This window comes from Schistocerca gregaria, chromosome 5 (assembly GCF_023897955.1).
Source record: "Schistocerca gregaria isolate iqSchGreg1 chromosome 5, iqSchGreg1.2, whole genome shotgun sequence".
Taxonomy (NCBI): domain Eukaryota; kingdom Metazoa; phylum Arthropoda; class Insecta; order Orthoptera; family Acrididae; genus Schistocerca; species Schistocerca gregaria.
This window is the reverse complement of record NC_064924.1, coordinates 655636387-655663269: the sequence shown is the minus strand read 5'-3', so window position 1 is coordinate 655663269 and position 26883 is coordinate 655636387. Positions and strand designations below refer to the sequence as shown.

The 26883-nt window shown below is 41.3% G+C and overlaps 1 protein-coding gene across 1 annotated transcript in view; it reads left to right on the top strand.

The window, feature by feature from the left end:
* The window catches only part of LOC126272674 (tafazzin), a 36790-nt gene extending 10456 nt beyond the window's left edge, over positions 1–26334 (top strand). Inside the window, exons 3-4 of the mRNA XM_049975694.1 lie at positions 23588–23736; positions 23820–26334. Coding sequence (XP_049831651.1) covers positions 23588–23736; positions 23820–24218 — 548 coding nt within the window. The 3' untranslated portion in view covers positions 24219–26334. The remainder of the gene's footprint in view (positions 1–23587; positions 23737–23819) is intronic.
* Positions 26335–26883: the final 549 nt, after the last annotated feature.

The following is a 26883-nucleotide window of genomic DNA, read 5'->3' as shown; positions in this document are numbered from 1 at the left end:
CATTCCTTACCCCAGTCCCGAACCCCTTTCCTCCCCCCTCCCCCTGCGGTTCCCACACCATCCCCCCCGGGCACCGCTTCCTCTCCCCGGCTGGAGAAGTGTCCTGCTTCTTCGGCGTCTGCCGGTCATGGGCGCCCCTCGCGGGATCCCCCTTCCCGGCACCTTCCAGGCCAAAGGTCTGCTGCCACGCGGCCACCACGAGAACCACGGTCTGCGGGCCCCCAGATCGCCCGCTCTCTTTCTGTTCTCGATCTTGCTGTGGCTGGCTCCATTTTGTTGCACAGCCCTCCACGATCCCAAACAGAAAGAAAGAAGAAGCACAAGTCCCGGGACAAGGAGTCTCTGGTATCGCCAGAGGTCTCGTCCCCATCTTCACAACCTAACTCTGACCTGTTATTCATGGATGTCGCCCCCTCCTTGTCGGTGACGGGTGGTGACCCACCGGCATTACTGACATTAGCCTGTTCACCCCCCAATTGACTCATCGTTCTTTGGCTATCCAATGGAACTGTAATGGCTATTACCGTCACCTACCGGAGTTGCAATCCCTTCTTTCGTTTTATTCTGCGGCTTGTGTGGTTCTACAAGAAACTCATTTTACTGGTGGTCACTCACCAACCCTCCGTGGCTTCCGTGCTTTCTGTCGAAATCGGGTCGGCCCCCTACGGGCGTCTGGCGGAGTTTGCACGTTGGTCCGAACGGACATTGCCAGCACGTGGATTCCTCTCCAAACTACATTGGAAGCAGTTGCTGTTAGGATCCACCTGGACTCTGGAGTCACAATTTGCAATCTGTATCTCCCTCCTGACAGAACTCCTACACCTGCCTCCTTAAGTGCCCTCCTTCAGCAACTTCCTCCTCCCTTCCTTATACTTGGCGATTTCAATGCACATCATCCCTTGTGGGGCAGTGCATTTCCATCTAGTCGGGGTCATCTCATTGACCAGTTTATTACCGACCACGACTTGTGCCTTCTTAACGATGGCTCCCCTACCCATTTCAGTGCCGGTCATGGTAGCTTTTCTGCCATTGATCTTTCTCTCTCTTCTTCCTCCCTCCTCCCTTCCCTACAATGGTCACCGCACGACGACCTTTGCGATAGTGACCACTTCCCGTTGATTCTCTCGCTCCCTTCCCGCTCCCCCATGGACAGATCACCTCGTTGGTCCTTCCAACGTGCAAATTGGCCTCTGTATACTGCACAGGTCGTTTTTTCTCCCTCATTGTCGGATGGTATTGATGATGTCATACGTGACATGTCTGACGCGATTGTTCACGCTGCTAGCCTTGCTATCCCGCGCTCATCTGGACCATTTCGCCGCCGGCAGGTCCCTTGGTGGAGTTCGGACATTGCCGTTGCCATCCGTGATCGCCGTCGATCTTTGCAACACCTTAAGAGGCATCCATCCGTTGCCAATCTTATTACCTTTAAACGCCTTCGCGCAAGGGCCCGTTACTTAATCAAACGGAGCAAACGGATGTGTTGGGAATGCTTTGTTTCTTCCCTCGGTTCTGCTGTCCCTCTGTCGCGGGTATGGGCTACACTTCGCTCTCTCCAAGGTTGCCATCGGCAGTCTACCCTCCCGGGTCTTCACCTCCCGGATGGCCTTTGCACGGACCCGTTGATTCTCGCGGAACACCTTGCGACCCATTTTGCAACAGCGTCGGCATCAGCCTCCTATCCGGCTGCTTTCCTTCCCCAGAAACAGCGGGCCGAAGCTTCCGCCTTATGTTTTACCCCCAGCCAGTCAGAATCATACGACGCTTTTACTGAATGGGAACTTCTTTCCGCACTCTCCTCTTCTCATGATACGGCCCCTGGCCCAGACTTCATTCATAACCAACTGCTTCAACATCTCAGTGCTCCACAACAGCGACATCTTCTCCGGGTATTTAACCGTATTTGGCTCCAGGGTGACTTCCCTTCTCAATGGAGGGATAGCATCGTGGTTCCCGTCATTAAGCCCGGTAAGAACCCCCTGTTCGTCGACAGCTATCGGCCAATTAGTCTGACGAACGTTGTTTGTAAGTTACTTGAACGGATGGTAGCCCGTCGGCTCACTTGGGTCCTCGAATCTCGGCGTCTGTTGTCCCCTTACCAGTGTGGTTTCCGAGAGGGACGGTCTCCGATCGATCATTTACTTCGCTTGGAATCCGCAGTTCGGCAGGCCTTTTCCCAGCGCCGCCATTTGGTTGCTGTATTTTTCGACCTTCGCAAGGCCTATGATACGGCTTGGCGCCATCATATCTTACTTACACTTCATGAGTGGGGTCTTCGGGGCCCACTCCCGATTTTTATCCGCCAGTTCTTGTTTCATCGTTCGTTTAGGGTTAGGGTTGGTACAGTTTTAAGTTCTCCGCGAACCCAGGAGAATGGCATCCCTCAGGGTTCCGTATTGAGTGTACTTCTGTTCCTCATTGCTATAGATGGACTTGTGGCCTCCGTCGGTCCTTTGGTCACTCCTGCTCTGTATGTGGATGCTTTCTGCATTTGAGTTAGTTCCTCTTCGATGGCCGCTGCAGAGCGTCAGCTCCAGGGTGCTATACGGCGTGCCTCTGCATGGACCATCTCACACGGATTTCAGTTTTCTCCTTTAAAATCGCGAGTGGTCCACTTTTGTCGCCGTGTGACAGTCCACCCCAATCCAGAGCTCTATCTCAATGCACAACGATTACCTGTGGTCCCACAGTTTCGTTTCCTTGGCCTTCTTTTCGACAACAAGCTCACTTGGCTGCCTCATATCAGACGCCTGAAGATAGGATGTTTCCGTAAACTAAACGTCCTTCGCTTCCTTGCCCACACCTCTTGGGGTGCTGACCGTTCCACTCTCCTCCACCTTTATCGGGCCTTAGTGTTGTCTCGCTTGGACTATGGTTGTCAAGTTTACGGTTCAGCTGCCCCTTCTACATTGCACCTCTTGGATCCGGTCCACCATCGTGGTATCCGTTTGGCCATCGGTGCCTTCCCGACTAGCCCTGTAGATAGTCTCCTGGTTGAGGCTGGGATCCCCCCCCTTTCCGTTCGGCGCTGCCAGCTTCTGGTTTCATATGCAATCGCTGTCCGTTCCTCTCCCACTCATCCTTCCTATTCTATCCTGTTCCTGCCCAAGGAAGTCGCCCACCTGACTCCCGCCCTCGGGCGGGTTTACCGGTTGGGCTCCGCCTAGCGTCTCTTCGCCGTGATTTTCAGCTTCCTTCCTTTTCCTGTATCCCACGTTCCCTCCCCAACACACCTCCTTGGTTAGTTCCTCGGCCCCGAGTTCGGATGGATCTCTGCCGAGGTCCGAAAGATTCCGTTCCCCCGATGGTGTTCCGTTGTTTTTTCCGCCACATTTTATCTGAGTTTCGGGATGCTGTTGTTTTTTACACTGATGGCTCTAAATCTGCTGATCGTGTGGGCTATGCCTTCACCTCCTCTGTAGGCATGGAAAATCATCTCCTGCCAAATGCATGTGGGGTGTTCACTGCGGAATTGATGGCGGTCTCCCGGGCCCTGGCCTTTATTAAACAGTCAAAGCTCAATCGCGTTTTGTTATGTACAGACTCAATGAGTGGCCTTCAGGCACTTGACCAGTGTTTCTCCCGTCATCCCTTGGTCTCCTCCATCCATGACCATCTCGCTGATCTCCACCATGCTGCTTGTTCTGTTAGCTTCCTTTGGGTCCCTGGCCATGTGGGCATCCAAGGAAATGAGCTTGCTGATCGTTTGGCTGGGGGAGCAGTCTCTTACCCCCCATTCCCTGTCACCCCTCCTGTAGCGGATTTACGGCTTCATCTCAAATCCCACTTTGCGCAGTCATGGGCCACATCCTGGGAGGCTACCTTCTTGTCTAATAAACTTCCTACGATTAAGGTGACACCTGTCCCATGGCGTTCTTCCTTACGCCTCTCGCGAAAGGACACAACCACCCTCTGTCGTCTTCGCATCGGCCATACCAGGCTGACCCATGGTTTTCTTTTGCGTGGTGAGCCACCCCCACTTTGTGGTTGTGGAGCTTTCCAGTCAGTGGCCCACATTTTGGTGGAATGCCCCCTTCTTTTAGCTCTGCGTACTAAGTACAGACTTCCCTGCACTTTACCCTTAATATTAGCAGACGATTCCCGGATGGTTGAACTGGTTCTCAGTTTCCTCCGTGAAAGTGGTTTTTATTCTCAGTTTTAAGGATTTTCATCTCCCTCTGGAGTAGGGGCAGGGCGGTGAGGGTTGGGATGTCTCCCACTGTAGGCTGTGCTTGGAGATTCCTGACTCCCCTCCCTGGCCATGTTCCCTCTTTTTTCCCTTTTACTGTTTTTATCGCCTTTTAGGTTTGTTTAATCCCTTTTACAATCCGCCCTTTTACACTCTGGCGGTTGAACGCTTTTAAATAGCATGTGGTCTTGCTTGTACTGCTTCACAGGTGGGATATTTCCTCTCTTGAGTTTGCCCATTTACTGACTTCCCTCCTTGTGTTTTTATCATTGACGACACAACTGCACTTTTTTAACCTTTTACCTTTATCGTTTTTGACTCTTCTGAGCTGTCCCTCTGTCAGAACTGACCGTCTTTGTAACAAGGGACTGATGACCTTGCTGTTTGGTCCCTTCAACCCCAATCAACCAACCAACCAACCACACTTACTGTTGTTGTCCAAAACGGAATGCAACGTTGGATGGTGCACGTTGTTTATGTCGCAGGAGGTGGCACCGCTGCCTACCTGCGGTTGGAGTTTGGGTAAGAGCACGGCGACTGGCATTTGCGTGCTTGCTCCCCGAATCTCGCGTGGAAGAAACAGTAAGATTGAGCGGGCCTGTGCTCCTGTGGGTAGTAACTAGGTGACGGAGTATGCGACCCAGAATCTTCCACCGAGGCCGGTGCACTGTCGTTGGGCGGAGCTGGAGGTGCAGGTAGGGCGGCTAGTTTGACAAACTTGTTATTAGCAGCACCAGACAAGGGCGTGGTGTTGGACAGCTTCTTAGTGCGGTCACGTCCAGAATGCAGTGTGTGGAGCTCACGCTGCCTGGCGGAGTAAGCTCTATCGGCGGCACGTAAACGTTCATTTACTGGCCTATCCTCATACGCAGAGATTGCAGTCTGGACAGGCAGAGGCAGCTTTTCTGTCCAGATTTCTGCGAGTGTGTCATCAGGCATAACTTGCTCGTCGACGAGAAGACGGATGCACCACCACAGCTGGGACAGAGACCTGTCGCCGAGATGCTCTTCGTAAATTAGCTGTCGCACGTTTTCTCTCCTGGTTTTTGAGACGCGCTCCAGTATCGTCTGTTTCGCCATAGCATACTTCTCTGCTAGGGGCGGTGCTTTGACCAGATCGTAAATTAAATCGACGCGGTCGTGAAGGTGGTTCATGAGGCACACGAAGCGCGCGTCGTCGTCCAAAGCACAGACATTGAATGTTTGCTCAACCAGGTTGAACCAAAATTCCGGGTGAGCGGGTTTGAAGTCTGGTAGTTTCGGCAGATTCGGCACAGCAGTCACTGTGGAGGTGCACCTATTTCTTCAGATGGGAGTAGAGCACGAAGAGGATAGAGTGTCCGAATTATTGGCGTCCTGTAATGCGGGTATCGCAAAGTTCACTTGACGCCGGATGGGGCGGCTGAGAAGCGACGGACGCACGAACAGTGTGAGAATCGTAGTCACAATGTGCATTCTCATTGACTAGATAGCTCGGAGAGAAGCCGCTAGTACTTACGTACGCCGGTGAATGTCCGTTATGCACTCTGTATTCGTTCGGCCGTGAATGGTGGGGGTGGTTGTAAATGTCCGGATAATTACTGTCCAGCACAGAATTGTTGACTTGATTATGAGCAACACAAGGATCCCACACATGTCCACAAGGATGCACACTCGATGTGATATTGTCTGTTTGGCGAGCATTGAGCACATGTTGACTAACCGACGCGGAAGGATACACACGTGGCGGGAACTGGCTCGGGATTGAATTTACTGCTGGATTTTCCAAAGTGGCAAGATTCCGCTCGACACCACGAACTGTATTGAATTGTGCGTTCGACACAGGAGTAGGAATGTTCCGAACAACACTCTGTGGAGAACACGTGGAAAAGTCTAGGCTAAAAAAGCCAGAGTCCGCGACCGTTGGCGGTTGGCAGAAACTGGCTGCACTCGATGAATTCCACTGCATGTTTGGGCTGAAAGATTCCGAGGGATCTCGCGGCATATCCACTACGACGGCAGGGATGCTGGAAAGATGTTGCTGAGATCCGGGCGGCGGTGAGTGCTGAAAGGCCATTGTCTGAAGCTAAAACACCGGCCCTCGCGATCGCGAAAAGAAAACCGACGCGGTAGGCGCGTAAATAACACTTCGTGCCGTAACTTGAACGCGTATTACACAAAACGGGGTCACCAGTGAGGGGATTGGGTGATAGTTGTAGGTAAACAACTAGTATTCTCTCATATGACAATTTATTAGCACTTCACGTCTACACAGATACAAGTCCATGAGGCTAACTCCCCGTTAGCGGAAAACATCTTCCAAAACTCTCCATCTCAAAGATAGCACACTTACACTCGTTACAAATATCGATATTTACGGCGCTGCACGCCACATATCTATAACCTCTGGTTCTTTCAGTTTATCCAGGTCCCATCTCCTTAAATTCCCACCTTTTTGCAGTTTCTTCAGTTTTAATGTACAGTTCCTAACCAATAGATTGTGGTCAGAGTCCACATCTTAAAACCTGGTTCCTAAATTTATTTATTTTTATTTATTTATTTATTTATTTAACCTGGCAAGATTAGGGCCATCAGGCCCTCTCTTACATCTAACCAGGCATTCTACTTATTTTACAGTAATATGTTTTAGTAGGCATGTTAAACTACATCTAATACAAAAAGTGAGATAAACAATTAGAAAGGTACACCTCGAAAAATACATTATTGAAGAGAAAGATTTTAGGTAGGAGTGCTGGCAGCAGGGAGTATGAGGGAGACTCATGGTGAATGGAGGAGAAGAATAGAGAGACATGATGAAACATGATTAAGGAAAATATAAAGGAAAAGAAGACTGTGTGGCTAATAGAGATAGATGAAGTGGAAGGCATCTCAGGAGCAAGATAGGAGTCGCTAGCTTTGCAATTTGATAGATGAGAGGATTGGCCTTGCACATTAATTTTGTGGAGAATTTTATGCGGATGATAGCAGGAAATGCTTCAACTTCTTCTTAAAAGCCACAGTAGATTGAATTTTCCTCAAGGTAAGGGGCAGTTTGTTCCAGAGGCGGACAGCGGCAACTGAGAAGGAGTTTGCAAAAAGTTTTTGTTTTGTGAGTGGGCACAGTTAGGATACCAGATAAGAGTGACCTTGTGTTTCGATTATGATGGCATGACAGGTTTTTAATCTCTGAAGCTAGGTACTGGGGTGCTTGCGCGACGAGGAGTCGGTGAAGTAGACATAGAGTGTGGTAGTCACGCAGTTTGTCCGGCCGCAGCCACCCTAGCTCGGAGTATGAAGCACTAACATGATCATATCGGCGAATGTTGCAGGTGTAATGCACACAGGCATTCATGGTTAGCTCTAGCCGTCTTTTGTTTTCACTACTCATGCCTTGTTGAATCACATCACAATAGTGGAGGTTCGGTAGAATGAGTGCTTGCACGAGCTGGCGTTTCAAGTCCTGTGGGAATATGTTCCGAAACTTTTTGAGAGCATAGAGACAAGCAGACGTCTTTCGGCACACTGCGACTGTATTCTCCGCCCAGTTGAGATGCTCGTCCAAAGTTACACCCAAGTTCTTCACTGTTTTCTGATATGGTATTGGAGTACCTTCGAGCAGAATAGGGGGTAGCCGTTCGCGGAAATCTGAACTTATTAATTTCTGATGGGCTATTAAGATTACTTGCGTCTTTTTTGCATTTAATTTAAGCCCCAGGTTTTTCGCCCATGTCACTACTGAAGACAGATCATCATTCATCAGAGCGATTGCAGTGTTTACGTCTTCAGGTCTGACGCTTAGGTAGAGCTGGAGGTTGTCGGCATAGAAATGATGTTTATAGGAGGACAAGACCGACGAAATATCGTTGACATATAAAGAAAACACGTTGACATATAAAGAAAACTCTCTGTCTTACCATTATATAATCTATATGAAATGTTCCAGTATCTCCAGGCCTCTTCCATGCAAAGAAACTTCTTTCTTGATTCTTAAACCAAGTGTTAGCTATGAGTAAGTTACACTCTGAGCAAAATTCTACCAGGCGGCTTCCTCTTTCATGCCTTACCTCCAGTCCATATTCACATACAACTTTTCCTTCTCTTCCTTTTCCTAGTATGATATTCCAGTCTCCCATGACTATTAAATTTTCGTCTCCCTTCACTATCTGAATAATTTCTTTTATCCCCTCATACCTTTCTTCAATCTCTTCGTCATCTGCGGAGCTAGTTGGCATATAAACTTGTACTAATGTGCAAGACATGGGCTTTGTGTCTGTCTTGGCTACAATAATGCGTTCACTATGCTGTTTGTAGTAGCTGATCCACACTCCTCTTTTTTATTCATTATTAAGGCTACTCCTGCATTACCCCTGTTTTATTTTGTATTTATAACCCTATATTTACCTGACCAGAAGTCTTTTTCCTCCTGCCACCGAACTTCAATAATTTCCACTATATCTAACTTCAACCTATCTATTCCCCTTTTTAAATTTTCCAACCTACCTGCCCAATTAAGAGATCTGACATTCCATGCTCCGATCCGTAGGACACCAGTTTTCTTTCTCCTGCTACCCATAAAGTATGTAAAATAAATTAAATTGGCTTTTACATTCTTTGTAATTCTTATTAATGTATTCTTATGCTTTAAACAGTTACAGCTCTTTCCAATTAAGATATTTACTTTGAATTATGCTGTATATTTAGTTGTGAATATGCGGCTGCCAAGACAGTGATTTGAAATAGATACTGTTGGCAAAACCATAAGTCCCTCTTCCCTTTTGTTCCTTCCATTCTTTGTTTCTAACTCCTACTTCTTCCATCAAATTCATTCCTACCGCACCCACGTAAAGACTCCACCGTATTTATTTGCTATATCTTTGGTTTCCTTGCATCATTCCAGTAATTTTGGAATCTTATACAAAAACATTTGGATTTCCTGCCACTGTTTTTCCAATTGAACTTATCAGTCACTAATTAAATCTTAGCCAACTGATGAGGAACTCTAGCCTAATCTGGAGTGGCGTGGCATTCATTTTATTCGACGTGTGGAGAAGGATCGCAAAAACTACCGCATCAATACTGGCACCTTCATTCTGGCTTCTCCCAGAGATGGTCAAGGTTATGTGCTACAGATGTGCCGTGAAGCCGTACATCCCTCCACCTGTGTGTTGTTATCAGTGCTTACGTTTTGGGTATATGTCTTCCCGCTGTACAGCAGACCCTTTGTGTGGTGACTGTGGCCACCCATTCCATGAGGGAAGCCCTTGTGTTCTGATGCCTGTGTGTGTCAACTGTGCTGACCGCCACTCCCCTCGCACGTCGGATTGCCCGGCTTACAAGACGGAAAAGAAGATAGAAGAATACAACTCCCTGGACCGCTTGTCTTACACTAAGGCTCTCCAAAAGAATGACACACTCCATCCGGTGTCACCATCTTCAACTTTTGCCTCTGATACTTCCTTTCCTCCTCCTCCTCACACCAGCCCCGCCCCCTCTCCCTTCCACCTCCCCTGCAGTTCCCGCGACCTCCACTCAGGGATTCACTCCCCCTCGCCGGCTGAAGAAGTGCCCCCCCCCCCCCCTTTCTACGGCATCTGCTGGTGATCGGGCTCCCTCCCAAGAACCCTTTCCCTGACGTCTTACAGGCCAGAAACCTATCACCACTACTCGGCCATGAGGCGCACCGTCTGTGTGCCCCAAGGTCGCCCGCTCTCTTTTGGTCGCCGATCTTGCAGACGCCTGTACTCCCCCCTGTGCCCTGCCGTCCTCCACCTCAGTAAGAGAAGGCTAAGAAACTTAAATCCCATGACAAGGCGGCTCCGGTGCCCCCCTGGAAGTGCCAACTCCCCTCTCGCAACCTGAGTCTGACATCTTATTTATGGATGTCACTCCATCCTTGTAGGTGACTATTACTGACAAAGTGGCCTGACCTCCTCCTCAGCTCCTTCATGCCTACCTCGGATTCACACCACACGATCATCCAGTGGAACTCCAATGGATACTATTGTCACCTACCGGAAATACAATGACTTGTCTCCTCTTATTCTGCATTCTGTCTTGTTCTCCAAGAAACACATTTCCATGATGACCACTCTCCAACTTTCCGTGGTTATCGGGCATTCTGTCAGAACCGTGCTGGCCCTGGTGTAGCCTCTGGTGGGGTCTGCACTTTGGTTCGCTCTGATGTTCTTAGTGACTGGAATCCCTACGTACCACCTTGGAAGTGATAGTGGCTAGAGTGCAAACGGCTTCGGCAATCACCCTTTGCAATGTCTACCCCTCTCCAGGTCAGCCACTTGATTATGATGCACTATCTACCTTAAACCAGCAACTCCCGCACCCGTTTCTCCTCCTTGGGGATTTCAATGCCCACCATCCACTGTGGGGGGAGTGTCACTTCAACAGGTCGGGGTATCCTAATCAACCAAATTAACATGGACTTTGATTTTTGTCTCCTCAACAATAGTTCCCTTACCCACTTCAGTGCTGCTCATGGCACCTAAAATGCATACCTTAAGAGCTATTAGCACATCTTCAGTAGAAGAGATGTGTTTCACTCTACCGAAGATGAAGTAGTGCACATAGTTTTAAAGTATGCACTTTAGACCCCACGTTTACTAGACATTCTTTTCTAATTTTGTTCAATACTTCCTCGTCCCAAAAATATGGAAAGCAAAGGCCTTCCAGTAGAAAAGATCTGTTCCATAATATCAAAGATGAACAAGTGCTCTTACTTCTGAGGTATGTATTTTAGAGCTCATGTTTACTAGACATTTATTGCTCATTGTGTTGTTTATTCTGATTGTCAGTTGTTACCCGCGGAACCACTAAGCACAGTAGGAAATTGGTTGTTGCATAGCATCGCAGTGTTCAGGCAAAAATTAAGTAATCAGTGTACTACTTCACACACCAGTCATGTAGGGGTGAGTCAAAGAAGTTGGAGCCGATATAAGTGAAGTCAGAACCATCCATAGTAAAAATGGGGATGGAACATAGTGACCAGAAACTTTCTGTGGTATGTACCAAGGGAATATCACGGTCATGAAGAGATTCATGGCAGCAGAGCTTCATAATGTCTGCTACAGCATTCTTTGTAAAAGGTCAATGTAAAGAATGTGTTACTATGTTTTTGTCCCACAGTGGATAGTGCTTAGTGATACTATCGACAGTTTCATTGCCCCTTAAGCCTTGATGCCCCTTTACCAATAGCATGGTGAGTTTCTTGTTGTGGTCTAGAGCTGTGTCAAAATGATGATTGTATATTTATTAAAGCATTCAGAACATTGCACTCCTAGTATTGCAGTGAGCTCCATTGTAAGGACCCAGGCTGCTGGAGAGAGTCGGAATTGACTATTATGTCATGTCTGTTCACCAGAAATCAACATACACTAGACACTTTCCGTTTTGATCACAACTACAGCACCCGCCACAGAGATAACTTCAAACTTTCAACACATCATTTAAAACTTTATGCCCAAACGCCAGAGTATATGGGGATAAAAATTTTCAATAAAATAAAAGGCAGTAATATATTCAAAATGGAAATTGGTTCACTGAAAAGATTGCTCTTTACTCTCCTGGTGGAAAAGTGTTATTATTCTGTCGATGAATTCATTGAGGACAGCTTCACAATCTGAACACAGGGATTGTATTACATTTATTATTTTATGTACATATGTAAAATATAATGTAAACTTTTGTATTTCTCTTTAAAAAAGTGAAAAAAGTTTCTTTTGTAAACCTTGACATGTCTCCTGTACATAAAATCAAATGATTTGAAAATTGTATGTAATGAGATGAATAAACCACATAACATAACACACAACACAATATATTCTGTCAACACCATCTGAAGGACATGATCCATCTTTGTATAGATGTTCCCGTCCACTTAAAAAATCCTTTAACAGTTGCAAAGTCCATAACAGGTTCAATGTACAGTGTGATACCATTTCTGTTTGATGACAATTACAAGATGTCATAAGATATTTGCTGATGACAGAAGTTCCCTTACAAACCAGTGTATACTTGTGAAACATGCCTTTGGCAATGCCCATATCCTCATAAACAAAGGGTTGTGCCCAAATAGTGCTTGTTTAAGTAGATATTTGGAGCCAACATACTGTTGTCTGGGTTTTTGATGGCATTAGCTTTGAAAAGAAGAGCATTCAGAGGTTGACTGCAGAGTGGTCAAGCAGCATCTTATCACATTATACTGGCATCTGTCAAGCATTTGTAGGGCAGAATTAGTGGCGAGCCATGGCAACTGCAACTGTAGTCCATATACGGCTATGTTAGTATACAATATAGCTTAAGACATACTCGTGAGTAGGCACCACCTACAAACCTCCCATAATTGAATGCATAATATTAATTTCCTTACCTCATAAGTATGGACTAAGTGAGTTTCTGGTTGATATTGGGGCAAAGGTATTAGAGAACTTGTTGGACCAGAATGTGAAAAGAACCCAATAACACCATTCATGGTTCTTGTAATATGTCACATTTAAATGCAAACGGAAATATGGATGGTGATATTTCTAAGGAACTAAAACGCAACCATTCCTAAAACTTTTCTGTAGCAAGAGACATAAATCAAGCACGTTGTATTCAGGAGCATATTCTCCCATTGATTGGTGAACCTTGCTCTAGCTCACAGTTGGGAAATGGCAATTAATTCAGATCAGACAGTTGGTTGGCTGTCATGCCCACAAAAAATGCTGTGCAGAAACTGCAGCAGAGTTGGTATATGATGGCTGCTTTCAGAGGTAGCTGTGCCTCATATCGCATAAACCTGTGATGGGACTGGGATAGTATGTGCTGGGTGAGAGAATTGGGTAGGTCTTCCACTGAGGCAAGGGGTTGAGAACAGGAGTGGCGTAGCGATGGACTAGGCTGTTATGTAAGTATGGTGGGCAGCATAATACCATTTCAAGAGGGTTGGGAAGGATTGTTAATAGGATGACCCTTATTTCTGGGCACAGTACATACAAACATACTTTAATGCTTGTTCCGTAGATCATGAAAATGAAATTTTGTAATGATGTGTATCATGTCACTTTAACATAAGTTTTCTTACCACAAAATAATTATTTTAATTTTTTATAGTTACTACTTCATATCTAAAAATTCATCCATTAAGTAGAAGGAGTTGTCATTCAGTAATTCTTTTAATTTGTTTTCTACCAGGCTTTTATGCTATTTGGCAAATTACCAAAGATTTTTGTGGCAGCATAATTCACAGCTTTGTGTGCTAAAGTCGCATTTAATCCAGACTAGTGAAGATCATCCCTTCTTCTAATGTTGTAGCTATGCACTTCACTGTTGTTTTTGAATTGGGATTGATTATTAATAACAAATTTTGTAAATGAATATATGTATTGCAAATATATTGTGAATATCCTGAGTTCCTTAAATAAATGTCTGCAAGGTGATGTTGGGTGGACTCCAGCTATTATTATGATTACACACTTGTGCAATGAATACTTTTTCTCTTAATGTTGAATTACTCCAAAATATGATGCCATATGAAAGCAGTGAATGAAAATAGGCATAGTAGGCTAATTTACTGATATGTTTATCACCAAAATTTGCAATAACCCTAATAGCATAAGTAGCTGAACCTAACCATTTCAGCAGATCATCGATGTGTTTCTTCCAATTCAACATCTCATCAATGCATACACACATAATTTTTGAATATTCTGCCTTAGCAACATACTTCTGTTAAAGTATATATTTATCAATGGTGCCATTTACTGTTCAGAATTGCATATACTGTGTTTTCTCAAAATGTAGTGGGAGTCCATTTACAGAGAACCACTTAATAATTTCCTGCAAGACATTATTTACAATTTCTTCAGCTGATTCTTGTTTGTTGGGTGTGATTTCCACACTTGTATCATCAGGAAGAAGAACTAGCTTTGCATCTTCATGAATATAGAGTGGCAAGTCATTAACATATATTAAGAACAATAAGAGAACAAAGATTGGGACACCATTCTAGATACCTCCTCAGTTAGAGGACTCTGCTGTATTTTGCAGACTATCTCTACTGTTAAATTCAAACTTCTGATAGTCAAAGCCCTGATGAAGGGTCTGGTTCAGTTGTTCCTGTCTTGATGATAATGGGCGATGAAGGGATTGCTTCTTTGCAGCAAGCTCTTGCAGTTGGCAGGAGGATTAGGCGTGTGGAGTATATGGTGCACGAAATTTGTCTGTGTACTTGGTTTAGGGGATAGTGCTTGCCTTGGTGAGACTTTTGGCAAAGTGGGCAAGGCATTTCTCGCAATTGTAGATGCTCTGTCCACAGGTTAGAAGACTATAGGGAAGGTGTTTTTTGGTGTGTATGGGATGACAGTTGTCAAAAAAAATAAACATTGTTGATGGATAGTAGGCTTGATATTGGCAGAAGTTGTAATGTAGACATTTTGACATCATGATGGTTAAAATGAAATCATGACCAGACATTGTTAATGTTTACAGTTTCTTCTTCTCCTTAATTATTAATTAAAGCCACAGTTGCAGATACCACCAATGGACAATAATCTTACCTTGAAAGCAGACATCCTTTTTTTTTTTATTAATGGTTGCATTTTTAGTGAAAACTATTTGTAGTTCTGCTTTTCAGTTTTGTTTCTTTTCTTTCGATTTACTAGTTAGGACTGTAAAAATACAAAATTCAGAATAAAGACAAATTCAAAGCAAAATAAATCATTGCATCTACGTATCATGAATTTGGCACTCCTATTTCGTAAAGAAAAAAACTTGTCCAAAAATGCAAGATTGTATAGTATGCTGTAGGAGACCAGTGGAAAAATTTCTTTGTTTAAACCACTTTTACTGCTGATGTTTCTGAGAATAGATTCAACACTTGGAGTACGCTGTGATGGCATACACACTTCAGAGCACAGCAACCCCCATATCTCTCTCCTTCTCTCTCTCTCCCTCCCTCTCTGAATGATGAGATCATAAAGAATTTGAATATTCTTATCAAGACTCTCCATCAGAAGAAATTCTTATCCTTAGTATAAGCTTTGTGAACTTATGTTTTTACACTGTGGATTGGTTAGCCATGCTAACAATGTACCTAAGTCAGTAACATTGTTGGAATAAGAAAGCTTTGTGTCTGGATTATTATCATGGCAACAGATTACTTACCTCACCTGTTTTTAACAGCTACTTGGAGCTGGCGGGTGGGGGGGGGGGGGGGGAGATGTTCGGAGGAGGGATGATGTAAAACATCTTTGTAGAGACCACACATGACATTTAAACAAGTTCTGTCAGTTAATAAAGAAGTTATAACCACTAACATGCTGACATAGTAGTAAGTGAATTTTGGATCCTTTCAGGGAACAGCATGGATTACAAAAGGGAACTCCTCTACTGGGGTGCATAATTGTAGACTTGAATATACTTACATTGTTCATTTAAAATATAACCAAACATAATTGCTCTGTCCTTAGTTAAGGACAGCAATTTGGGCTACACAAAGTATCCTTTTGTTCCATTTGGTAAGTCTTAAATGTGTTCCATGCCAGTTAAATTTTTGTGGGTATTGCTAGGTAGTCTGTAGATAATACATTGCTGTTATTCTTCAAAAAGATTTCCTGTGTCCAGTTCAGAACCTGATGCATCATATATGAAGACCATGTAAGATATATTGACTACATTTTGACCATGGCTGTTACTCAGCAACAGTACACTAGTTTCAGTATAGGATTAAACAGCCAACCGGATGCACATAAACAGTAGGTACATTGATCTAGGTTTTGAGACCTTCGAGGGGTGTCTTCATCAGATTAAATGTTGTTAAATTCTATAATAAATACATGGAAAATCAAGTGTGACAAAAAACACATTAACGAAGATGACAATATTCATGAAGCACACAGGTTACCTATGTAAAATTATATTACTGAAAAGCACTAGTTACAATTTTGAGCAGCTATGCTCAAGTCAAGTTAAAAAAAGAAAGAAAGAAAAGAAAAGGTTCTAGCCTTTGCCTTGTGTGCCTAGCTGGGAACAGCAGCAGACTGAGTGGCCTATTGGCTTACATTGCTGCCATGAAAACAGTATGAGTTGCACCCTACCAGGTTGAAACATTATAACACAAATAAATGGAAAAAATGACAGTTAATTTTAAAAACAAAATATTAAGAGAGGTTAATGTCTTTCTGAAAATACACAGTAGTCAAGCAGATTAATAGAGCCATCTGTTAAGCTTTACAGAAATTACTGTTACATAAAGGACAGAATCATATAGAAAATTTTTTACAAACAGTTGTACAATTCAGAAAATATGTGCATTAAGCAGCACATATGTATAAGAGTAGAAGAAAATAATGTTTTGAAATTAGATGCAGGGAAAATATAGTAAAATATAGAAGAATCAAAATTCCATCAGCAGTGGATTGAAACCATAGAAAAAAAATTTTGTTACACAGATGTAACTGTTCATTGAGAATGAGGCCATCATTCTTAGAAATTTGCTTGAAAATCTCCAGCTCTTAGAGTATATCGAGCCTATGACATTTGCTTTTTCTATGTGAAATGTAAATTTCTTCATTGCGTTCCAGTTTGTGTCCGGAAATTAGCAGATGATCAGCAAAAGTGGAATTGTGTACATGAGTGCCTCTTTTTCCCAACAAATGTTGCTTGTACCTGACACTAAAAGACCTTCCAGTTTCTCCTGTATAATAAGCAGAACACATATCACAAGCAGTGGCAGATACATGTGGGGGCCGCAGCACCCCCCACCCCACCCCTTCGTAGGGCCGCCCACACTGCCACCCGTGCTACTCCTACCCCGCACGCTATTCATTTATTTCTTTCGTCAGTCAACTCGACTAAATCGAGTTATCACGTAGTTGTACTTTCCTAGTAGCACGTGCATCCATGTCGTCATATTTTATACGCTTCTGTCTGGCACATAGGGATCGATTTACTGGCTTAGCTCTGTTGACCACTCACCATGACATTGATTGTCTTCTTGACAATGTGATTAACCAATTTCCCAGAAAGAATAGCTGCATAGAATTCATCATTTAAGGAAGAGAACCACAATTGTAACTTTTTTATATCATAAGATGGCATTGTCTCGTATATGTGTATAATCAGTTTAAATAAAACTTTCTTAACCTTTGCATGTGACTTGATTATTTTTTATTATGGTAAAAGTAAAGGTAAGTGAAAATAACTTGAGCAGCTCATTCTTGAGGTTTTTCTGTATCCGCCACTGATTACAGGTGATTTTATACACTCCTGAATTGTGCATCGGAGCAACTGTGGACTTGAGGTTGTGAATGAGATTTTTTTTGCAAGTTATTGTTCTTGGAAAAGGCAATTCTGAATCCATATTTTTAATCAGATTTTTATATGAAATTGTTCATCTCTTCATTAAGCTTGTCAGGTGTCAAAGGTATAGAGACTGCACGATGAATGGCTGAATGGAAAAATGCTTTCTTATGGGAATGAGGATCCACTGAACTAGCGGGCACAATTTGATCTGTGTTAGTGGCTTTTTGAAAAACACCGAAAGTAAGTCTGTCATAGTGAATAGCAATACTGAGGTACAAGTAAATAAGCTGATGGTCACTATTTTCCAACTCACAATTGAAACTATTTTTTTCCTGAGGGCTATTAAATATTTCAAACAAATGCTGAATTCCTTGCTGGGAACCACTGTGTATGATCAAAAAGTCATCTACGTGCTGAGCATGCAACAAAATACCAAGATCAGGAGCTGAAAAATTATTGAAGAATTTGTCTTCCTGCGAATTAATGAAAATATCAGCCAAGATGCCTCCCAGTGGGTTACTAATTGCCAGGCCATCAGGCTGATGGTATAATTTGCCATTGAAAACAAGACAGTCGTATTTTACTACTATTCTTTGCAAACGAATTGAGTCAGTGATTTGTTCATCAGAAATATCTGTTTTGAAAGTACGTAAGTTTTTTCAGTGATGTCAATGGTTGTTTGAACAGATACGTTAGTATATAGTTTGGTAATATCACTTAAAACCAGGTTTCAACTTATCATCATCAGGCATTAATGGAAAAAACTTGATTTTTCCATCTTGGATCTGTATTGTGCAGTATCTGAGGTTTAGAAGGCTACAGCAGATACAGTTCAAACATCTTTAAAATCAGGCAAAAGAAATCCTCTTAGCTGTTTTTAATCAAATCTAGCAGGCCCAAGTCTTTCACAACTCATGGAGGATGTCCATCTGAAGTTTTGTTAGTATTTATGTGCTGCACTCCCTCCCCTCCCCTTTCCACCTGTGCCTCAAATCCAGGAAAGGACTCTGTTGCCCAACAGATACCATAGCAACATACCACCTGTGTGGTAAAGATGTGAGAATGCATGGTGAATCACTTCACGACCTGACCCTTCTGGTCTAGGAAACTACTTAATTCCAGTTTGGTTTTATGAAGCATTGTTTAACTCTAGTCTGGATGGGGATAGCAGTGCAACAATATTTATATCTATTATAATATGACAGTGTTTCCTGTAACTGTGTTTTTGTCTTTGTCATACCAGATGAAATTACACACAACATTACAGTTGTGGGTACTTTGGTTTACTCCAGGAGGAGAATGAGTGGATACTATAACTCATTATAGTTCACTTTACTATAACTCATTATAGTTCACTTTATTAAAAACCAGATAAGAACAATTACTTAACTTTGTACTTTCTCTTTCCATAGGAATGTCTTCAGTCTGTCACTTGATAGAGACAAAATACAGGTCTCTTACTCTGAGTACATTTAACAATAACTTCCACATAGTATTCTGTCTGATGCATTGATCACACCGCTAGCCTATTAGAAGACGATGCTGTTGTCTTATCCAGTGATTGTGTACTGTGCTGAGTAGTACTGTGTTTGGCTGTAAATAGAAGAGTCAATGCAGCAGTGTAGCGAAACTTTTCTGGGGGTGGCGAAGCCATTGTCATTTGTTCTTCACTGCAGCTTGCAGCAACTCTCTTCATGTGGCTGTGTTGCAAGGTATCAGCCTTGCTTTGATACCTCACTCTTTGGACGACACCACAGTTTCCTTAGTCAGTTTCTAGTCAATTGTTTGTGGACAGCTTTCCTATATTTTGCCCGTCCTCAATGTTTGTGACTGATAGTCAGTTGCAGCTGACAATTAAGCAACCAAACGATTGGTTTCAATTATTTGTTGGGAAAAGATATGTTTGTATAAATTTTAACTGTGTCTGCATCCTTTTACCCATAAACAAAATGAGACAGGCGTAATTCTTATAGTTTCTGATATTTGTTTAATGGACATAAGACCATGGTCCATTGCGTAATCCTCTGCCTAACATTTCATCTTCCCGTGCTATAGAAATCACAAGAGGTGTCAACAAGTCATAAAACAGTTACAGTCTCAAACAAACTCAGTGATACTGTTTGTGTGTGTGTGTCTATCTAACAGTTGATTTGCTTCACCATCAGACGGATGCAGAAGATTTTGAAGTCTCACTGGTGTATGTTATGGAGCCTGTAGTCGGAAAGAGTTGATGCTGTATGTTTTATTTAGTGCTTAGGTCCACAACTTGTCTAGTTTCAATTCTTCTTTCCTGTTAAAGTTGTTTCTGTGCTTTTGAATTTCTAATATTAAGTTCACTGGGGAAAAAGAGAATGTGTAGGTCAAATTTCATTTTTATGTGTAAAAGTACTTAGAAAACCTGACAAAACTTTAGGACATAAAGTCTGCAGAAATCCAACTCACACGGATAGATACCTTCACAGGAATTACAGTCACTGTCTCCGGAGAAAAGAGAAGTTATCTCAATATTGATGGACAAGGTTCAAAGAATTTTATTTAATCATGTGACTAGATTTCTCACCTTCTTAAATTTCCTAGGTCCCCTTCAAATTAACTATTTCATGTACCAAGTGGATACGCAAGCCCTCTGAGGTCACCCTTCATTCTTTACAGAGGAAGGTGAAGAAGGTGTCATTTTGCTGGGTGCAAGGGCATGTGAGAATCACAGGGATATGAGACCACAGGTGAAGCAGCCAAGGGTGCTGCATGGAAAAATTGCCACATGGAAAATACTGTTGCAATGTGCTATCTCCTAAATGCAGCCGTCTCACTGCTAAAGCAGAGATCAGACACCTATTGGAAGGAAAGGCACTGAGGTAGAAGAACAAGAAGCTGTGGGCCCCTGACCATTGTGGTGAGATGAAGTTAATTTGTTTAAATAACTGACTGGCATGTTCAGCTTGCATCTGAGCTTTGTCTGCCAAGATTGTGTTTGGAACCTTAATTAATACACTTCTGCTGTCAGCAAACATTATAGTTCATGAACTGCCTTTAAAGTCATTGGAAGATCATTACACAGTTTAAAAATTAGAGTGGGCCCAGTACCAATCCCTGTGGCATTCCAAATATTATATTCTCCCATTCTGCAGTTGTTTTCATGCCTGAGATAAAGTCTATTAACGAGACCCATTGCTTTCTGTTATGAATGTAAAACTGCATATATGCAGGAGATACGCCGTTAATGCTGTAACACCGTAGTGTGCAGAGTAGAATCTTGTGATCCACACGACTAAGGATTTTGTGAGGCCACAGAATTAACAGCTTAATTTTACTTGTTTAGATTTTTTTAGCATTTAGTTTGTGAGGTGGTGCATTGCTTTCTCTGTTGTGTAGCCTTTACAAAGGCCAAACTGAAAGAAGGAAGTTAACAAATTCTGCTCACTTAAATGAGTCAGTAATCATCTTAGGCCACTTCCACTTTTTACCACAGCATATTTGAGCCTGTCAAGAAATATTCCCAAAGTCATTGATTGTTTACAATGATAATGTAGGAGTAATCCTATTAAATCAACACAAGATTTTAACATTCTTTGAGAAATGCCGTGGTAACCAGATGAATTATTCCATTTTTGTTTTGTAATGTGCTTACAAGGCCTCGGACACATCCAACCAGTTTGGCTCATGATTGGAAGATCATGGCAGATCACATGTGTATCAGCTAAAATAAAGGACTCTTAAGATATTTTGCACAATTTACAAAATATATCTTGAGAATGTTTCAGAACTGTACATTGCTGAAAACAAGTTTTGTGTCATATTGATTTCTTGAGGTGGATGAACTAATACTGTCAATGACATGTTTATAGATGACAAGGGTCACCCAACTTGCACAGTAGAAGTAATATCGTCAAACTGCTTTGTTAAAATTTATCAGCAATGTAAGATGTTAAGTTTTATCGACAAGTTAAAACTTAATTTAGAGGCCTCATAATTACAATTTGTGCTTGAAAAGCCAGCAGATATTGCGCAGCAGTGTGCACACAGTAACAACCCATATTATCATTCATTACTTTGAGTGCCAGTTTTTCAGGCAATGTTATCCTATGCGTGGTACATATCTAAATTAATTACTGAAAAACAAATATTTTTAAATGTAATTTAAGTCTCTAGTCCACTGAATCTCAGGAAAAAATAATTTAGTTGTACAAAGATTGCATGCCTTAGATGTTCATGGTGCCACAAATATATTTACTGTCTGTTTCCATCCAGTTGTTGAAAGAAATATGAGGATTGGAGTGAACAAAACAACCATGATTAAAATTTTAGTTCTTTACTAATCCAAATAATTAAAAAAATTACATATCTTGTTACTTCCTAATTGATTTACTTATGTAGGAATCAAAAACAAATCCTCTACTTTCCACCTAAGTGCCTTGGATGCTCGGCTTGCCCTGCTTTTATTGAAGGGTGTTGTTAGCTTTATGGGTATATAAGCAGCAGACGTAAAAGTTTTCATTCTTGATTTTTCTGATAATACCCATTTGTGGGTGCCATATATAATAATGAGTTCAAGTTGTCTGTTGGTCCTGTCAATTTTGAGTTGAATGTACATCATGAATTTAAATGCAATTTTCTCAAAGATCCTTCAGTTTAGATGGTACACACATGACATGCCAAACAAGACTAATACAAGTCTAATTGGTTGGCTTTTCCTCATCTCCTTGTCAGTTATTGTATTTCTTAAGCTAATGTCTGATGGTTGTGCATGCAGTGTGTACAGGAACCCATATTCAGTAGTTTACTACTGACTGCAGTGTTTACTGGAACTAATTATGGAATTTGGTGGTCAATGCTTTGAAAGTGACATTGTTCCAGTCAAAACTTTTTTCTGGGGTGCTTCATTTCATTTGAGTCACATTTTTTTTTTAAATAATGTTCTGAATAATTTTTCCTTTATTCTTGCACTGTTTTATATTTTGAAATTTAAAGTTTCAAGTACACCTTGTCCTCTGGATTAGAAAGAGTTCGCTCCTTGTAGCACTACACACTTTAATACCAGAAGTTATCCATCCATTATTCTTGCTTCTGTTTTATTTTAATTTTGGTTGTTTTAAGGGAAAACAAGACCAAAAGTGCTGTAGGAATATTTTTAAGAAAGAGTTAAATTTTGCATCAACACTCTGTTTAATATATAATTCCTCACCATTCTTAATGTAACTTTTCTTTAAACATTTTTGATGATTCTGAGATGCAATGCCTTTCGTCTATGACCTAACATTTGACCATCAAGATCAGATGAACAGTTGACTATCACTTTTACAGCTAAATCACAGCAGGTTGTTAGGTCTAAAATAAAACTGTCAATAGCTGTTGCACTATGTCCTTCAATCCTTGTAGGGAATTTTATTGTTTTCCACAGTAAATCTGAAACTGGCCATCAACAACACTAGGTGCCCTATAGTTTTCTGGCAAAAAATCAACACTAAAACCTCCACCAACAATCTCTCCAGTTAACTGTGCACAACCTTAGTAAAACTTGGTGAAAGACCTCTTGCTATACATTGAGCCATTATGTCTTACTGATGGTCAGCTGTGTGTCCAGATACTGGCCTGACAATTAAATATTTTGATATGCAGCTGATGGTGCCATTTAACTAATACTTACGAACTGCAGGTTACCCAGCATACAAGATTTTCACTACCTAAACTAATGCTAGGTGCTTTATGACGCTCAAGATATATCCTGCTGGCGGCTGCAAACTATCAATACAACAAGCTTGTGTATTATGATCCCCTATACACGACTTGTGTACAGTGTAGAAGCATGTAGTATTATCTCCAAAACTAATATTCATTTCCAATACTTGCAACCCATTTTGAGTAAAACCAATGGACTTGAAAGATATTTTTTTCCTGTGTAAAGAGTCTTATTGTCCATGCCATGGAAGTATGTACGCTTTCCTCACAATTTTTGTTTAATTTTACTTTAGACACCTTGTTTTATTCTTGGAGTTCCCATATAATGCACACCACGTAGTAGTTTAATTGTTCTTAAGCACGGCCTTCATAAGATTAAAGCTTGTGAATGACTTTATCTGATCATGCATTTGCAGGGTATTCATAACTAAATATTTTGTATTTCAGGTTGTTTAAGCTTGAAGCATTTACTGAATCGTGAAATCATGAGATGGTCCTTGGCGGCACACGACATATGCTTCACAAATATGTTTCATTCGTACTTTTTTATGTTGGGAAAATGTGTACCTGTAGTTAGAGGGAAAGGTGTATATCAGGTTTGTACATACATTATTGATGTTGCTTATTTTTTGATAGAGATAATATGTTGGCAAGTAATGCTCTAAATTAATTGTTTCAGCAAGCATTAGATTTTTGTCTGGAGCAGCTGTCAAAGGGCAACTGGATTCATGTGTTTCCAGAAGGACGTGTTAATATGGCCAAAGAATACATGAGATTGAAATGGGGTATTGGGCGTCTGATATATGAATGCCCAAAACTTCCACTCGTTATTCCGATGTGCCATATTGGAATGGATAACATATTGCCAAACACTCCACCCTACATTTTACGAATGGGAAAGAAAGTGACTTTAAATTTTGGTAAACCTATTGATTTCAGAAATATGCTGCATGGTCTCAGAGAAAGTAATGTCCCTCCACAGGAGGCAAGAAAAGTTATCACTGACAAAATAGAAAACACACTGATGCTGCTGAAGGCAGAAACTGAAAGACTTCATCTTATTACCCTGCAATCTTGACATTAAACTGTTTGTTGCATTATTCTTCAAAATGTTGGAGGTTTTGGTGATGTGGGCATTAACTTGCTGAGCATGAGACTGCAAAGTCTAATATTGAAGGAAAAAGTCTTACATTTATATTTTTGCTAGTCATTTTTTAAATTATTTTTATAGTTCTCTGCAAATTATTTACAAAAGGAACTTCTGAAGACTATAAAAGCACAATTCTTGTTATTGATGTTTGTAAATTCCATCCATTGTAATATATAGGCCTACAGGGGACTCAAAGTATTATGTGAGTTTTAGTTGCCACAGTGGTTATGTTGTGTGCACTCATCTCGTCCTGTTAAGAGCTGTAAGCCCTGAGTAATTTTACAGTATTGGTGGTCTAAACCTTCATGCTTTAAAACAAGAAGAGAAAGTTAAAAGTAAGTTAAAATTCACAAAAAGGTTTGTTATTCATTTGTGTGAAATAGAACATGCTGTAGATAAGTGCAGAGTAAGGGAAATGCTGCCCCCTTCATCCTTTCTCCCCCCCCCCCTCTCTCTCTCTCTCTCTCTCTCTCTCTCTCTCTCTCTCTCTCTCTCTCTCTCTCTCTCTCTCCCCCCCCCCCTCCCCCTCCCCCCTCCCGACCTCCCTCCCTCCAGCTCTAGTCAGATGAACTGATTGTGAATTTATAATTTCTTGGCAACAAAAAGAGAGAAACTAGAGTGAAACGAATAATTGCAAAAATCATTTTATGCTGTTCACTGTATATGTACCAGTAATTTAGTAACTATGACATATATTACAGTGTAATAAATTTTGTTGTGTGTTGATGTCCTCTTGTGTCACAAGTTGTGTGCTAACTTGATGGAAGAAGCGGATTTGTGGAAGAAACCGTATCTAAGACATAGTTACTGGTGCATCCCTCTTAAGTATCCAACTTAAGATTTGTAATAATATAGTTCTATTTCGACAAATGCAGCAGGTGGAACAACACATTCTAGTCATTGAATCAGTGCCTTCTTGTGTATTGTTGTTTTACTGTCTTCTGGTATTACTGGTAACCATGAATAAGTATGAAGAAGTTGATTTCAACTGGTGTATTTGAAAGCATGTTTAAAATAACTAAAATGTGTGAAAGCTATTTTTTGATGAAGATAAAGTGAGAGCTTTGTCAAATGGTAATTTGCTGTATCATAAGTAACCCGTTGGTAGCATTTCTAGGTGCCTGCCAAATATTATAGAAAAGCAAAATGATTTTGTGCTACATCATCCCTCCTGACAGCTATTTTCTAAACATTAATTGTGACAAGTTTGTTGTCCCAGATATTTTTATATTCCATTATCGTGTACCTGGAAAAAAAATAACTACAGATTATAAAGCAGTTTAAAGTTACACTTGTTTCAATTAAATCTCATGTTGACTTTCTCAATATTATAAGCAACATATAAATCCTACATAATCTTTAGTGAGACATGAATAAAAACTGAATATTTACATACTATTTTAGTATGATGTAGGATTTTTATCAGATTTGTAGTTTATAATTTTATATGAGGTGTCTAATTTTTTACCTGACTTTTGTCAATTGTTAAGCAAAGTGAGTAAAGTCAAAGAACATCATTTTCCATTTTTAAAAGTTTATTGCGCTAAACATAAATGAATTTAACTCAGATTAAAAAAAATTATGAAGCTGCTAATAGCAAATAAAAGCAATAATAGCCATGATTGTCATAGGTTTACCCATTGCTTTATTACAGATTAGGGTCAGCATGTTCTTTCAGTGTATGTGGATCAGAGTTGCAATATCACATTACCCATGAGTGCAGTAACTTAGTTTGTAACAATTCTCAGCTTCTCTTCAATAGGTTACAGATATTTATTTCTTCACTGATTTTTGTTGCCTTATAAATTCTGATCCATTGTTTTGTTACATATGTACGTTTCACAATGTCAAGTAACTGACATTAAATTTTTAAATGATATGCTTTTATAACAAGTTATATTTCAGGTTGTTGGTATTTTATGGTGACATGCTTTTAAAAACTGTAATAATTTTTAAAAAGATCTGGTATGGTGCGGTTATTGTAAGCACATGCCGTATTTATTGTGTTTTTCTAAATGCAAATTAAATTTTTATGAACATTGAATGCTCATTTGTGTAGCTGTATTTTTAATATAGAAATATGTGATTTCTAACAGCAGAGATTCTGACTCCACAGTCCTGTAAACAAATCAAGATAAGCAGCAAATAGGTTTGTAACATAAGTTGAGGAAATGTGGCTTACAAAGCACTCATGCAACCCATCCTAGAATATTGCTCCAGTGTGTGGGACCTGTATCATACAGGTGTAACGGGATGCTTTTTTTGGGCGGGGGAGACTGCTGTGGAAGTGATAGTTAACTATCAGTAAAGTTTAAGTGCAGTTGTATAAGTGTTAGCATGCTTGTATTTTTGGAACTTACATTGTCAGATGGTGGTAATAGTTGAGTTACAAGGACAATAAAGCTAAGTATGTCCTGTGGTGGTGTTGTAAGCAATAGTCAGCATTTTAAATGTTTATGCAGAACAGGTGTGAGCTCTTTATCAATTTCGACGATAAAAAGAACACTGTGTTCCCATCGAGTTTGTTCATTTTTTACTTCTATAGTGAATGTGTCTTAATTAGGTCTCAATGTGCACACCTAGTGGTGATCAT